This window comes from Ambystoma mexicanum, chromosome 7q (assembly GCF_040938575.1).
Source record: "Ambystoma mexicanum isolate Mex_15411 chromosome 7q, UKY_AmexF1_1, whole genome shotgun sequence".
Taxonomy (NCBI): domain Eukaryota; kingdom Metazoa; phylum Chordata; class Amphibia; order Caudata; family Ambystomatidae; genus Ambystoma; species Ambystoma mexicanum.
The window spans coordinates 515773342-515790265 of record NC_090941.1 but is presented as its reverse complement, the minus strand read 5'-3'; the positions used below and the strand labels follow the sequence as shown (position 1 = coordinate 515790265).

At 44.2% G+C, this 16924-nt stretch overlaps 1 protein-coding gene across 3 annotated transcripts in view; it reads right to left on the bottom strand.

Moving 5' to 3' along the window:
- Window positions 1–16924, bottom strand: part of ESD (esterase D) — a 376126-nt gene that overhangs the window by 180938 nt on the left and 178264 nt on the right. For all 3 annotated transcript variants that reach the window (XM_069639904.1, XM_069639902.1, XM_069639903.1), the window contains exon 6: window positions 6711–6830. In XM_069639904.1, the coding sequence (XP_069496005.1) occupies window positions 6711–6830 (120 nt within the window). The remainder of the gene's footprint in view (window positions 1–6710; window positions 6831–16924) is intronic.

The window sequence follows — 16924 nt, the reverse complement described above, 5'->3', positions numbered from 1 at the left end:
TCCCAACGGGACTCTCCCTGGCACTTCATTCTGTACACCAACAGGAATTCTAACAGTCATATTATTGCACTGGATGAGAGCTGGCAGAATAGGAACCATTTGGATAGAGCCTCCTGCAAGTCTAGTGAGACCTTTGGGTACCTTAGCTACATCCTCAGGCTTGAAAAACCGTACATCTACCACTGTAATGCTTGCCCCAGTGACTCCGATGGCAAAGGTTTCCTGACCATTTACAAGAACACTGTCCTTATAATATTCTTCTGTGTTATCTAGAATGGAGTTGTACACATCCACATTCTGTTGTTCCCACAGACCCAGGGATGCTAAAGAAACACTGGCTTGGACTCCAATGGGTCTTCAGCCAGTAGTTGAAAGTGTGCACTTGCCATTTGGGCTTCTCCCTCAGGGATGAAGGCTAAGGAGGCAGTGTGGACCCCTGAAGGTTTACCCTTACATCTGGGATCCCCTTTCACATGATCTACAGACCCACATACGAAACATTTCCCAAATGTTCTCTGGAATGAGGGTTTCTGTTGACCTCCCTCTGGTTTGGCACCAGAATATTCACTACACCTGCCAGGTTTCCCATGGAATTTACCCTTGTTATGTTGATGGCCCTCTTTTGGATGGAGGGAATTAAGAATTTGCTTTACCCTCTTTCTGTAACGCTCACCTGGTATCCACAGGGAAGCCACCCGATCTGATTGGACTGCTTCCGACCTGGATCCACCTCCCCCGGGTTCTCGTTCTGCCGAGGATCTAGTCTGGAATACAGGAGTTTTGATTTAGCCCACAATCTCTTCCTCTCTGGGCCCACCTCCCTTGTGAACCCAACAACCCCCTTAAGGCTTTCCTCACCTTTGATTTCGATATGATGCGCGCTCCATCCTGCAATTCTGTGCAGGGGTGCGTTGTGGATGGGGCGCTTCACAGCCGAGTTTGCTTCACTGGCACGGGATCAGGAGTACAGACCTGCTGCGACTCAGTTCTTCAGGTAAGTCTATTGTTTTTGATAATTGTCCGTAACTGTAATTGCCCTTTTTAAGGTCTTCTTTCTCTCTTAGGTGCGGAAGAGATAATGAAGACGCCAAGCTGGCTGGGGGGCTGTGCTAGAGATGGTAAGTAAATGCGCGGAGCGTGGCACTATGTGGCCTTTTGCCGTGTGCTAACCTGTGCTATCGTTCTATTGCAGGACGCCGTGATGTTCCAGATGGTAAGCTGATGAGCGGATGCAGAGTGATAAGTAGATGTGTCCGGATCGGCGTAGAGTACGTATGCGTGTTAACCAGCCTTGCCTTTCTCTTGCAGATTGCTCAAGAGCAGGATTTGAATAAACCAAGAGGGAGGTCCGCTCAGGTAAGCATGCTTTCGAATGATGTTTGAATGTGAGATGCAAACGCGTACTAATGTTGTCTTTCTGTTTCCTTCCCCAGGTTGCGGCTTCCCGGAGAGAAGAATGAGCGTCCGACGAGATGCTGGATGTTCGGGACTCTAGAGCGATCGTCAGGAGCTGGATTAACTTAGCAGGTAAGGATGGCTAATGATGTTCTTCTCCTTTTGCAGGTGCAGGCCTGGAATGCAGAGGACAGATCACTGAACATCACGCTGCGAGTGCAGAGCAACGCGAATCGTGTTCTGCAGCTCAGGCGTGGCTTAAATAGTCTGCAGGTATCCCAGGTGCCTTCAGGCCTGACCCCACCCTAGATGCTAGACCTCATGGTTCAGTTCTGGAACTGAATAATGTGGGGGTGTCCATGTTGTGCCATTGCCATTGAGAGATCCAGCTCCCCCTTCTGCCATATGAGCCTGGCGCCAGGACTGACTCCAAGAGAGTCTTGGGGAACATGATGGGGCCGATGGGGCCATGCAAGGACATTGTGATGCGGCCTAGAGGCCGCCAGGGACAGGGGCAGTGGTCATGACACTTTCTTGTGCTGTTTCCCTTCTTCCTTCCTGTGAGTAGTTGCCCCAGAGTCTTTGCGAGTGGCCCTGTTGGCTACCCACAAGTCAGAAGCCTGTGCTAGCTTTTTGGGGTCAATCTCTTGAGTCAGCCAAGTGCTGTCTCAGCTCAGGAGAGCAGGCATCAAAAATAGATTCTAGCAAAAAAAGATTCCTTTTTCCTTCAAAGGTGTGTACTCTGTACCCCTTAACTCAACCATCTAAGTTTTTCAAACATTCACATATCCAGGTACCATCAGTCTTTTTGAGGGTCCTAAACCTCTTCAGGTACTGGGAAGGAGTTTTCCCAAATCTGGCTATTAATGCCAGTTTCACCGATTCATAATCTTTTCTCTCACTGGTACCCAATTCCATCACAGCCATTCAGGGGGAGCCTAGACATGAGCCATGGAATAAACTCATTCCCACTTCTTCCTTGAAGACCAAAGGTGTATTGAAACGTACCCAGCCAATCCAACACATCAATTTTAGGTTCATACATACTCATTGCTTCTTTAGGCCGGCGAGGCCTATTGGGACTAGCAGACCTAGAAGACCCTGAAAGGGAAGCAGAATCAAGGGACATCTCTCATATCAATTTCATGATATATGTTGATATGATTGTTTATTTATAACACGCTTAATACCCAGAGGTTTCAAAGCGCGGACCAAGGGATCGAAACTTTGTTGCTCCGTGTCGTCTTGCTTCCAAGGCAAGCATGTTGCACCTGAGCTATCCTCATGTTGCATCTCTCTCTCTCTTAGTTTCACCTCTTGATGTTTGGACATTTAGTTTCTTGAATTCCAACTCTAATCTTAGTCTTTCAAGAGAAATATATTCTGGGTTTAAATGTGGACCTTGTGGGGTCCCAAAGGGAAGTGGCGGAGGTACAAGAGCAGGCTGTGGCAGAGGAGATCTCTCTTCCCGAGATTCCTCTACCTCCTCGGCGTCCTCTTGCAGATTGGAGCTTGACTCTAAGCTAGCATCCTCATTATCTTCACATTACTTGGGCGAGTAGGGATTACAGGCCTACTACCCAAACTTTGGTGGTTTAACAACCTTGTAATAAATTCACATTTATTTTCCTTTCGAGTCGGACCCCTGGATTTACACATGTTTTTCAGTTGATCTACTGTTAGGACAATCAGGGCTGCCTCATTAAATTTATCCATATTTGGCATGTTACAATTGGTTCACTTTTGCATGGAGTTTAGCCTTGTGGCTGGTTTAGTTGGGCACAAGTACAGCAAATAATCAATGTAACCATTACTCTACGTCGATCCCACAGCCTGCCACCAGGGTTAGGCAAGAATTGATGTAGTAACCCTGTGGGAGACTACACAACACTTGTCGGTAATCCACCTATTGGTATAGGTCTGTACTACACAAGTTGGTAGTGTGACTGAGCAGCCAGACTTACCTCAAAAGGGGTACGTGTGAACTGGAGCAAAAAAATTCACAGAAACAAGTAGCCAAGTAACACTTACACTCAAGGTTTTAGTTATACATAGTTATTTAACATTAGTTTTTAAATAAGCATTCTTTAAAAAGGGCAATATATGACACACATATTCTTTAAAAATACTTATCTAGAATCAGCATAAGCTTAGCAGATACTATTTAGAGATGCTTTTTACACACTTCCTACACCCAGAGGTGACTTCATTCACAAGGACAGTATTGGCATTTATATATCACTAGTTCACTTTGCAGATTCTGAGTTTCAAGAAAGCAAAGATTAAAGGAAGGGAAAGGTTCAACAGGTTCTCAGGGCATGCGAGTATACTTTAATCTTCCAATGAAGTCTAGACAAAACCTTTCGCAGCAATAACATTTTAAACACAAGAGGGACAGAAAACATCAAAGTCAATGGATTTAAAGAGTCTGCAGGGAGCCAGGACAGCCAAAGTCAATTGGAGCACAGTCTTGCAAAAAGTTAGTGTTTTTGTAGAAAATCACTGTAGGGTCACAAGCTGTTATTGTTATACTTGTGGAAAGCAGAGCTGAAACAACTCTGACAAAAGTAACTCCTGCAAGTCTCAACTGAGAAGAGCAAAGCTAAACAGACTGAGGTAAGTACCCCAAGTCTGAACAGTATCGCTGGTTTGAAGAAGAGGGGTCCAGCTGGCTTCTGTCCTGTTGCAGCGATGCAGATCCTGGGTTCCTAAGTCTCAGTTGTGGGGACAAGAGGGAGGACGTCTGGAGGACTCCTGTCGCAGCAATTTGGAGGTCAGCGGCAGCTACGGGCTCTTTTCGGATGAGCTACACTTTGCGGTTTCAGCGCGGGGTAAACAGCACCACTGCAGATTTTGGATACCGGTTGGGCTTCCTTCACTCCTCGAGTCCTGCATTCTGGTGAGGGGACTCAAGCTCCGGTCGTCCTGCTTCTGGAGTGTCCTTAGGCCACTCCTGGAGCTTCTCGACTGATTGCAGAAGTTGCGCTCAACTATGGCTTTCTCGACCCCTGGCACTCGGTTCCTGCAGCAGCAAAGTACAGCTAGTCGGGGGAGATGGTCCAGTGGTGTTGGTCTCGGGGTTAAGCTGGTCCCACTAACTCAAGGGAAGAAGTCGTCCCTTCCGGAGCTTCTCTTGTCCATCAGAAAAAGGAGTTTCAGCACAGCAGCAGGGCTTCACCGGACAATTCAAAGGTACAGGCGGATGCAGCAAACTTTGTTCACAGTTTCTTCGTTGGGTGTTCTTCCCAGTGGTCGACTCTGCCTCTAGTCCCAAAACCCTCACCTTGTAAGCAGGTTTTTCCCATTCCTGCACAGCCTAGGCGGTCACTCAAACAGCAGGGTGGCTATCCTGAAAGGACAGCCAGCCAATCAGGACTGGGTGCATTCAGGCATTCCTAGAGACGAATGACAGGGGAGTTTCAGAACCTCCCCCACTTCCTGCCCTTCCAGACACACTGGAGCCAGAGGCGGCTTTCAGGGCTGAACTCTGCCAAAGGCAAAACAAACAAAGGGCTCAAACCTGGCTTGGCGTGCAGAGTAAAACCCAAGAAAGACCTCACAAACAAAATGGCAAAAAAAGAAGATCGGGCCATTTTGACAAAATAGTCACCCTGGGTGCTATACTGCAGCTGGGGATTCAGCCTGTGGTAGAAAAGCACAATGGTAGGAAAATTAAACCACTGCCACCAGCCATTTATAGTAGTGAGGGTAACAATTTTTTTTTACACGAGAATGAAGAAAAAGAGGCTACTAGGCCCAGCACTACACATAAGATGGCGTGTGCTGGACCTTCAAAGAGAAAAGGTAAGTAAAGTCAATTTCACTTTACTATTCTTGGGAACAGTAGTTCACACAAGAAAAGGTATTCAAACGTTTTGAGAAATCTAAAGGATTTCTGTGCGACACTGCACTGAAGATGCTGTACGTCACCATTCAACAAGTAGATGCCTATGGAGTTTGTCATACTCCACAAATAAAGGAAAAAATAATTAAAATCAGATCAGAACACATGCAAGAGTGAGTAAAAGGTTTCACTCGCTCCAGGGTTAAAATTAAAAAGTCAGAGTCCAGCAAAAGAACTGGGGGTCTCTAAGGTCGAAGGGAATTAGCACAGAAATGAGAATTCTTCCTAATGTGCCCTAACACTGCCTTTTTGGCCAGGGGCACAAAGGCTTGTCACTGCATTCCGCAACCCTGATTTTCACATAGAATAAGGTGCAGGGCAAAAAGCACAGTGCACAAGGTCAGCCACATGGGTGGCCATTGTGAAAAATGGGAGAGAAAAAAAAAATCATGTCTCTATATAGGTCCCTAAGAACTCTGAGAAGCCAGGTAGGGAAGGGGAGAGGGATTTAAGTTTGCTAGGCCATTGACCATGGGGCGAGAAAAGGGTGCCACAATGGTGTCTCTCGATTACCTCCAGTGTTAGGCCTGGCAAGAGCGCAAGTAATGGGAACAGATGTTGGGCACAGAGTTTAAGGTCCGGCTTGGTGAGTTGTGCAGAATAAGTTGCCTAGCTAGGCGGCCATTAATAAAAGGAATTTACCTAGCTTTCTTGGTGCCGAGACATGCACACTATCGGAGGCTGCAGATGAAAAATTGCCTTCAATGCATTAGCTTGGCGAAAGGGGAGCATAAGGAAAATGGGCGAAAACCATGCAGACAGGGTAACAATGGTGGTCCTCCAAGACAGTGAAGACAGTTTTTAGAAGCACCATGCTTAACAGCCCTTCCCCTCTGTGCCTAGGCATGGGACTATCCACAATATGAAACATAACTGAAGGTGCTATTGGAAATAATTATCTGCAGCTGATGTCCAATTCTTCCGCCTGGACCGCACAGAGGATAGGACTGATAGCTGGGATTTAGGGGATGTGCCATGGAAGATCCAGGCAGGGAGAACAGTCACAGTAAAATGAGGCAACTCTGAAATAAGGAGGGACTTTGTAGAAAGAATATATACATATTTTAGAATTAATTATGTACAGGACTTGATTGGTGCCAGAAATGGTTCTATTGTGAATATAATTTATAATTATGTAGCATTTACTTGCATTTTATGTTAGCTTTTGTTCTGTTTTTAACCATTACATGATTTTGTATGTTTTAGTGTGGAAAGTTATATACCTATAGGACGCAAATAAATAAAGAGCAGTCATACCAGCAAACTAAAATACAGCTGTGGGTTATGTGCCAGTTTCGCCCCCGGATGAAGTAATCTAGACAAGTATGGAAGAAAGGGGACTGGAAGTAGGAGTATGTGATAAAACTAGAAATGTATAGTGAATGGATGATCTAGCAATGGTATATTTTACCTTGTATTTTCCAGGATTCTTCAGAGCGCAGATTAGTGCTCCATGGCCACCCATAGAATGTCCAGAGATCGAAATTCTTTCTGGGTCAGTCGGAAAATTTGCATTTATCAGTCTTGGTAGCTGGAAAAGATTAAAAATATGTCAAAACTTGATTTCAGCATATTTAACTATTAACATCAGTTATTTCAATTTCACCTGCACTACATTTGCAATTAGACAGAATGCTCTGACAGCTAAAATTTAGAAATCGTTATTTATTTGAACCAGTTCATCTCTAGTGCAGGTATATTGTAAAAAGACACATGCTAGTTAGAACCATCTTCCATTGAAATTATCTCTGGGATTTTGAGACAATTTGTAGACTATTCTTGTCACAGGTCCAGCCATTTTGTTGGAACTGATGTCAGACAATCTTTAAAGCCCGGCACAGTACATTCAGTTTTCAAAAACAGATTGCGTTGGGGAGAGCTCTTGACTGACAATACAGTAGGAGACAGTAAAAGAAGGGAGGGTTGCAACACTGAAGGGCTTAAACATTAGGGGTACATTAAGGGAGATGAAGGTGTTACAAAGCACCCGTTGGTCATTTCGATGTGGGATTGGCATGTGAGGGTGGAAGCGGGACAGGGAGCTGTGGAGAATGCCTAATCTAAAAAGAACTACACTTACAACAAATCAACTGCATGTATTAAAATCAACAGCTACGCACATCACTACTTCTTGCATTTTTATGCATGCCTTTGAAGCTAGCCATTACATTTTTACAATTTTTCATTATTCCTAGTTAGTACATTATTGCCCATTTCCAATTTTATCGCATCATTACCAGTTTCCATTACAGTCAGTTGGCACTTTATGGCAGTTTTTTGGTATGCTCAAATTACGGATAACATCCAGTTTCCACTAGATCCAGTGTGTTTTCCATTATGTTAATTTAACCCATCATTGCCTGAACTTAACTGCCCTCCCCCAGTTAGATGAAACTTCAGTTGTCGGTACCAGAAAGAAGTGAGGATAAATGCCCCCAAGGATGATCTAAGGCCTCAACATGCAGCAAGGCTGGAACTAACTGTGGACACCGCAGCAAAGGGGTCTAACTCAACCAAAAGCAGTTATTGGCTTTCAGGCTGTCACTTTGATATGTCTGTCCCTCATAGGTGCCAACTTGTTTTTAGACTGTTATTGCTGGGAAAGGCTTGTCTAGACTTCATTGGAAGATTTAAGTATACTCACATGCCCTGAGAACCTTTCCTCCCTTTAACCTTTCCTTTCTGCAACCTCAGAATCTGCAAAGTATAACTAGCGATATATAAATGCCATTACTGTCCTTGTGAATGAAGTCACCTGCGGGTGTAGGAAGTGTGCAAAAAGCATCTATGAAGAGTATCCACTAACTTGTGCTGATTCTGGAAAAGTATTTTAAAGTATATTTGATTGTTACATATCCTGCCCTTTTTAAAGAAGTCTTATTTAAAAATGGATTTTAAATAAATAACTATAACTGAAACTGTTACTTGTATTTGCAAATTTCATTGCTACAGCTCACATTTACCCCTCTTGAGTCTGGCTGCTCAGTCACACTACCAACTTGTGTAGTACAGCCCTATACCAAAAGGTGGGTTACCTAATACCAAAGTGTTCTGTAGTCTCACACAGTGTTACTACATCAATTCTTACCTAACACAACGGCCCACTTGCCATGGTATGGAGGAATGACAGGATTTGAGATGCTTTTAATGACAGCTGGCACAATGCCGAGACCTGCACCACTGGAAGCACAAGAAGAAGTCCTGTATTTGCACAAGTGCCAAGACAGCGCAGTTTGTACCCCAGCATTTTCATTGCAATTTTTATCCCAGGAACAATTACCAAATATGGCCAGTCTCTGGTGCAAATGCACAAGCCTTAAAAGTGTATTAATACCAGTGCAAATGTGTTAATTGCACCAATACAAACACGTGTGCAAACACCAAGTGATTCACTGCGAAGGCCAGGGTACACCTGCTTGTTGCACTGACTCTGAAAAACAGCAATTTAGGCCTACCATAAGTCTTGGATGCAAAGGACAACCCTGGTATCCACAGTGAAGGGCAAGAGGTCAACCGATGAATACGCCAGTTTGATAAGGAGAGTCAAAGTTACTACAGAAATTCAAAGAAAATTGGGATAACTGACACTGTGGTGATAGTGTTCGAAAACGTACCACAAAATAGTCTTGTATCACACCAGATCCTCCAACTAGTTTCAGACTGTGGTTCACAGTCTTCCCATAGCTCCAGTAGCTCAGGATCATCTACTTGGCTGAGTTAAAGTGACTCTCATTCACTTGAATTGTATGGTCCCGCACACGTCCTCCTTAGCTCTGTGACTTCCTTGGATAGTGTAGGGGTCACCAGGATCATCATGTTGGCCCACCGCTCTCATCATAGCTCATCTAATGGGAAGGAGGGGTTGGGGAGGGGGGGGGGTCAGGTGTGGGCCTCTACAACAACAGTTGAACCCTGTGGTACAGCAGTCCCCTCACCTTGGTTTGGCCTCTGCATCACACCCTCTCAGCTTGGGTGTGTAGTAGAAGTCACCTCTTCTAGTCTCTGATCTTCCAGGGGTGTCCTAATGTCCAGATTGTGTGCACACAGACTTTTTGTGACCTACATATGTTTGTATAACACCACGAGTCAAATGTAGCTCCAGATTGTGGTTGGTGTCAAGCTAATTAGGATCTTCTAGGTTAGAACCAGGAGCTAAAGAGCTCTAAGCAACATCAAGCCCTGTTTTATGTTCTCCTCCTCCACCTTCCCTTCAACATAGATAGGACCCACTACTGTGGGTCAAAACACGGTAAAACACCCTACTAGTACTGTTTCTGATCCTCACCACTCAGACAAAAATTGTTTGCACCATCAATGCTGTTCTAAACCTTGCTGGAAATGCTGTTGCTCCCCAAATCCTGCTAGCACCGAGAATTAAGTGGACAGCATGGCCAATTATGCTGTGCACTCTCTAAAACCTGTGATGAATAATGCCTGCACTGTTACTGATGCTCAATACTCTACTGACAATGCTGTTTTTGCCTTAAACCTCACAAAAATGTTGCTAGTACGGTTAATGATGTTGCCAATTGCACTGTGACTGACACCTCTAGCCTTGCCAAGGACTTAATCTGCCTGGCGCCTAACAGTACTGATAAAAATGTTATGGCCTCATGCTGCAACGCCATTAACTGCGACAAAACTGCAGCCAGCCCAGAAACCCCAAAACACGGAGAATAGTGCACTAGAATATCCTTACGACTTTCACAGCCCCAATTCAAATGATCCCAAACCCACAGGGCCCACACTCAATCTACCATGGGTCAATGCCCATGTGTTACCTGCCCATGCACTGGACATCCATGACCTTTTGAGAGCAGGCAATCTTGATGCCTTGCCATCACCGAAACATGGCTACACGCAGCATCAGGTAGTGCCCTTTCTCTTGCTATCCCGATAGGCTATACCATTTTTAGGAATGACAGACTTAATGCCAGAGGCGGTGGAGTTGCCCTCATAGCAAAAGACCACCTTCACATTAGGCCATTCAACACGTCTCTCAATGAGAACTGCGACATCCCATCAGTAAAACGGACCACCTCCCCCATCAGAATCACAGTCCATGTTATCTACTGGCCATCCTAACCTTTGAGGAAGACCTTTTTCCACACGCTAGGAGACTATCAAGCCGCCATCGAATATCTTCCCCCTCAGCGACTTGAATCTGGGCCTCAACGACCCCACTGACCTGCAAGCTACCTCCATGGCCAATTCTCTGAATGCCCTTGGGTTTAGCCATCGCATCATCAATCCCACCCATGCCAAAGGTTGCACACTGGACTGGATCGCAGACTTAAACTGCCTCATTGCCATTAGATGTAATTTTCCCGCCCTGTGGTCTGACCACATTATTGCCTTCACTATCTCTCTCTGCCAGCAAACCAAACCTTCTACTGTACTGCTACCACCGTCTTTGGCACTCAGCTCCCACAAACTAACCAAAGATCGCATCCTACCCTTTCTCGATGCCCTCAAACTCGGCTCACAAGATACTAGCAGATCTCTATGCCACAACCTTAACTACCGCTGTAGACTCCATCGCCCCTAGCGCCTAAAAAAGCCAAAGCTGCAGCACAAATCAACTCCAGGTTCACTTCTGATCACCCCTTGGTTCCGAGTTCCAGGAGGTCAGGGGTGTTTATTCGCCTGATGAAGACGTTCTGAAACATCTATACGTCAAAGCCGGTTGGGACTGGTTAACTACAGGGTCCTATATATTGTTTGGGAACCCTGACTTCTGGACCAAAAGAAATGGGCCAAAGTGCTACATTATGAATTATGCGTTCTTTTGTATAATTTTACTATGGATTGTGAATTAGTTTTTGATGGTATGATCGAGTTGATGGCATGAGTATATGATTTGTATCTATTGACAACAGGTGCCCAATTTTATTAACTTTCCTTTATATTAATGGTGGGCAGTTCATTGGTTTTTGATTTTGAATTGAGTGTACGATTAACTTTCTATTTTCAAAAAAGAACCTTAAATAAAAGTTTCTTCAACAAATAGGACCAAGCAATCTGAGTCACTCACAGTCTCAGGGGTTTGAGTTCAATTTCTTTTTTGATTCTTTGGTCTGTAGATTCAGGACCGTTGCTTATTCTCTACTATTGGAAGACCCATTGTGTAGATCTTGAAGCTCCAAATGAGCCTGAACAAAGTCAGCAGCCATGGCAGGAGAAGCCACATAGCTTCCACCAAGATGTTTGCCAGCTGAGCTCCTCTATAGGCTGGGTGTGGGTATTTTCTCCACTTCCTTTTCATAGAGTCAATGTTCTACTGCCAAACTCCCAGTTCTCTTCTATTTTTCCCCCTTCCCAATCGCCTACTTGCACCTCCTCTGTAGGGTCAGAGAAACAATGCTCACACTACAGTTTAGAATATTAGCAGACCACTTTGTCTTGCAAGACAAAGCAAAGAAACTTCATCATCATACCATAACAAACCTGCAACACACGATTTCCCCCCTGAAGGCCCCCTCAGATTTAGGTCATAGGCAGATGACCAAGAGCGAAGCCCAAGGAAACTTTTGAGGAACAAGAGTTCTAGGCCTCTACGGTGAGGATAGACCTCCCAGCTCATTGAATCTTTATTCACACCCAATGATCATCAATGCAAATCACCATCGAAGAGATCAAGTGACAAACCCCATCTATGAGCTACTGCCAAAAAGGGCTTACCAGTACAACCTCGCATAACAGCTCCTAGCACCCATTTACAATGCCCATATTAAAGGAGAGTTCCGGGACTTTTTTTTTTATTGTCCCTACGGTTCGGCCATGTGTTTTTAAGCATAACTCGGTAGATCGTAGAAAACTTTCCTATGGACCTTACCCGACTTTTCGTCCATTAACGCACTCGAAATCAGCCGCCATTTTCTGATAATCCTATCACTTGCCGCATCGCCCTGGCTCACCTGCTTTTGCGGCACTAAATCAAATCCCCCGCCCCTGAAACAGACTTTATCAAAACATTCATATTCCCCGCCTCTATCCGTGACGTGACTGTGCTGCGTAGGCAAACGCGCCCAGGCGTCTTCTACGCGACTCCACACAGAACCCGGAAATCAACACAGATCAGCTCACACAACACAGCGCGCCACAATTCGCAATATGAAACTGTACTTTTAAATCAAACCGCAAGATTGTAAATTTGGTAAAGTACATTTATTTGACATCAAATGTTTAGAGAATATTCAGCGATTTTCTTTTTTATTTGCTCTCGATCCAAAATAGTTCGTTTTGAGGCACGCGATGTTCCTTTGCTGTACACAGGGTCTTAGATCATCTCACAATACAGCGCCACAATTCGGAATATCAAACTGTGGTTTAAAAGCAAACTGCAAGATTGTACATTTGGCAAAGTACATTTATTGGACATCAAATGTTTATAGAATATTCAGCGATTTTCATTTTTATTTGCTCTCGATCCAAAATAGTTCGTCTTGAGGCAAGCGATGTTCGTGTGCAGTAAACAGGGTGTTGGTTTACGATAAAATAAGCTCTTCGGTCGCACTGATAATCGCATGGCTGTTCCAACAACGAGGCACTAGGCCACCACAACGGTCTGTATGTTGCATCTAGCTGTTAGTACCGCGTAAGGGCATACTTGTACTTGGCGATCGTTCCATAAAATGGTCAGGGTGGTAACGTTGTTCACGCGGCGAAGCAACTGGCGGTTAAAGAAGCCGTCCGCCGGTGTCTGGTACTCGTGACACATGCAGTAATGCATGATGTACCTGTTTGAAAAACATAAACAATGAAATTAGTCTCACCATCAGATCTTTATTAAAATTATTCATTTTATATATTCGGTCGGTAAATTATTTCATAGCTAGGACAGTGCAACTGGGTTTTAAACGTCAAGGGGGGGCTGTAGGATACTGAGACAGTCCCTCAGTGCAGGGGTTGACAGGGAGTGCAGGTGGAGAGTGTAAGGGCCCAGGACCGAGATCGCAGACAGTGGACCAGTTGTTGCAGGGGAGAGGGAGAGAGAAAGCAGAAGCAAAGGTTTTGAGGTGCTTCCGTAAAAGTAGACGGTTCTCCCCAAGATAGTGCGCGGTACAAAACAACATGCCACATAGAACGAACAAGTACAACTTAACCCGTCTTTAAAGCAACTGTATAGTAATTAAATTGCGGTATAAACTCATCTAAAGGGTTACTTACATTATATTTGCATTTTCCATTGCGTCTGTGCGTAGGGCAGCCCCGAAATACCACTCCTTCTATGCCGACGTTATTTCTTCTAATGAGCGAACATGAAATGGCTTTCGTTTCTGAAATTATATTCATTATCGTTTCTTATGTGGTCCCGGCCTGTCAAGGTCAAAATACAATAGAACCTTATACTGAGTCGTGTGCCATTCTGGCACCCGAGAAAAAATCAAAGCAGCTGACCTTCACTTTGAACGAGCACACATTCCTAGTTAGCTACATTCAGTGTAAGGCATTCTCACAGGACCTGAAATTTACACTCCATCTTTGCATTTTGTCTGCGTGCTTTGCAGCCACACAGAACCATAAATACGGAGACATTCTATATTTTTTGAAAAATGATTTATATTACTGTTTGGTTTAATTTAATGCGCAAATGAACAAGGTTGGATAGATACACATATTCAATGGGCCTGCGACATGAGGAGACTTGAGAGAACAGACAATGAAATTACAATCATTTAAACCGTGATGTGTATTTCTCAATGAGTTCTTCTTTAGGTGGACATGGAACAGATGCAATGTTGGGTGGCAATGCAGTTGTCCCCTGCACAGGTTCGTTCACAACTCCATTTATGTGCCTATCTAGGACGTCAACAATAAGTTTCTCAATAAACTCATATTGCATATCCTCAAACACTGGTTTGATCACCCATTGTTTACTTCTTTTAGTGAAGGCCTTATTGTAGCGAAGCGTCCCTAAAGTTCCGGTCGTCCTACTTTGTTGACGGCCAACATTATGGTTATGTGCCAAGACCGCTAAAAGAGTCCGATTTATCATGCCCTCCATGCCAAAATGCAATCGTTTTGGCCTGTACTTGAGGCACATATTGTGGAACACCTCCAAATCTCCTGTGTGGCAGAATTCCGTGAGTCCACTCAAAACCTTTGTTATAGTTTTATCAAATACAATCTTTTCAATGGCTTTGTGAGTGGGTGATGAAGGAATCAACCACTTCTTCCGTGCCTCCTCTGTGGACAAATGGCCATGTTCACAATTGTGGAAATGTTGGTTCGTGTTCCATCGGTGAACGTTTGTACAGTGTGGCATTACTGACCGCCATTTTTCCAGTAGAATTTCCAACGACCCTCCACATGTTTTTGAGCTCCACCAAAGATGGTTGCTGATTGACTTGGACCACTGTGAAATACCTTGCAATTCTTTTTTTTTACCTGCAGCCGACAATTTTTTATTGATTGATTTTGCAAGATGCCAAACGTCAAATTGGTGATTTATATTTTTGTACTGTTCTCTCATTGTCTTGGCAATTCAAACGTGTCTGTCCGTGGCTATCAGGTCGATCACCATTCCCCGCGATTGTAGTTCTTGCAATGATGCTACAAAGCCAACTTTCTCCATGGCCACTGAGGATGTACTTTGTGACACCTGCACGACCACCGAACTTACAATTTTCTTACTTTCCATGTCCTGAAAGTGGTAGGTGCAGTACCTGGCTGAAAATCCTGGGCTGTCGCACTGTCCATCACCGGCTAGCCTGAACCGTTTGCCCGCGAATGTACTATCAATAGACATTTTTTCCATTCTCCAAGCTTCGCTAATGGCTGGAAATAGATAATCGGTTTGGTATTTGTAGAACTGAGTTTTCGCAATGAAATGGATTCCCACAAACTGAAAGAAAGACTCATTTTTTAAAACTTGAACCACTAAAAAGTGCAGCCGCTGCACAAAGTAGATTGCCTGCTGGCAGTTGTCCCAGCATAGGTTGTGCAGACCATGTGAAAGGATGATATTTTGTACAGGTGGCATGTATTTTAAGGTTAGTGCCTCGAATTGCACGAGTCACATTAATCAATGGCTCCCCACATACTTCCCCACCAACCAAATGCCCACATTTCATCCGAATAATAATATCAATCAAACAACTATCGAATACAATGAATTTGGCCTCTTTCCTTATACTGTCACTCTGCATCCCAGCTGGTTCGGCCTGTAACGTTGAGGACATGTCACTCACATGAAAGGTAGAATCTCTGATATCGTCTTCCGCTATGTTCAGTGATATTGATGGTGTTTCATTGTCGCCTACTTCATTCTCTTCCATTGCAACATCTGTTCCTTCTCCGGCGATGGGTGAATAAAACAATTTCTTCAACTTTCTCGCGGTCTTAGTTTTTGCGGGTGTGGATTCTGTGAATTGATCTCCGACTGCATCCGAACTACCAGGAGGACATTTACTATCAATGGCTGGTGGTGGTATAGCTCCGTTGTCAATCACTTCATATTCTTCCCATTGGCACGATGCTTCTCCAGTCTCAAGTCCCTGCCAAAAGGTTTGACAAGCAACATCTCTCGTTCGCTTCACTGTCTGTGTAGATCTAGTTCGTACACCCACTCGCAACTAGAGGACAGATTGGAAAAGGGATGTTCAGTTTAAACACAACTTACAGTATTGAACTATTAACAGTGAAAAACAACATAATATAGTGACCAGGACACTAACCTTCTTTTGCTTTCTTTTCTTTGAAACTTTCTTGCCTCGAACTTCAACATCAGGACGCTGTTGCTCCGACTCGTGTGTATATGTCTCCACTTCCTCTTGCGCTGCAACGACTATGTTTTCCTGATAAGCACATCCATCACGCACTGACGCTCCATCGACTCCCTGAAACATAGAACTTTCATTAGTATGTATAATAATATCGAAAACACAAAATGTACTTGGGGACCAATACCCACGTACATCTCAATAGCAAAACACGAATGAACGCTTTGTGTAGAACATTCAAACGACAATTATTCACGCATTGTTGATCTAGTTAGATGGAACTGTCAAGATCCATACCTTGGGCTCCTCATAGACTTCCATTGATGATATTATTGAAGATGATGCTTCAGTGACTCCCTGAAACACAGTAATTGCATTAGTATGGTTTTCTATTTTGATAAAAAGAACATAAAGTTTGTGCAGGCGTCAACGGCTCATCTAAATAGACCTGCACAAATGATCAGTTGTCTAAAATAAATAATGGATATCTAAATATGATTCGATTTGCTCGATCGTTGGAAGTGTCACCACCCAGAAATCTGCATCAACTACTAGGGGTGATGTTCTTGTAGAAGAAGCTCCGTCATCTCCCTGAAACATAGTACTTGCGTTAATAAAGAAGGAAGTATAGCGGATGTAATCACGTCATATGATCTCGCTTGATCAAGCTGTCAGTATCCATACCTCGAAATGCATAAGAACATCAAGGGACGATGTAACTGCGGTGCACACTTCTGCAAGCTGTTGCGCCGACCCGTAACTGCACGCTCCCCCTTCTTCTTGGACTAATGCTCCATCGACTCCCTGAAACATAGGACTTTCATTAGTAATGAACACAATATTGAAAAAAGAAGACACATACGAGGGCGACGACAGAAGGACATATCAATGGCTAAAAACG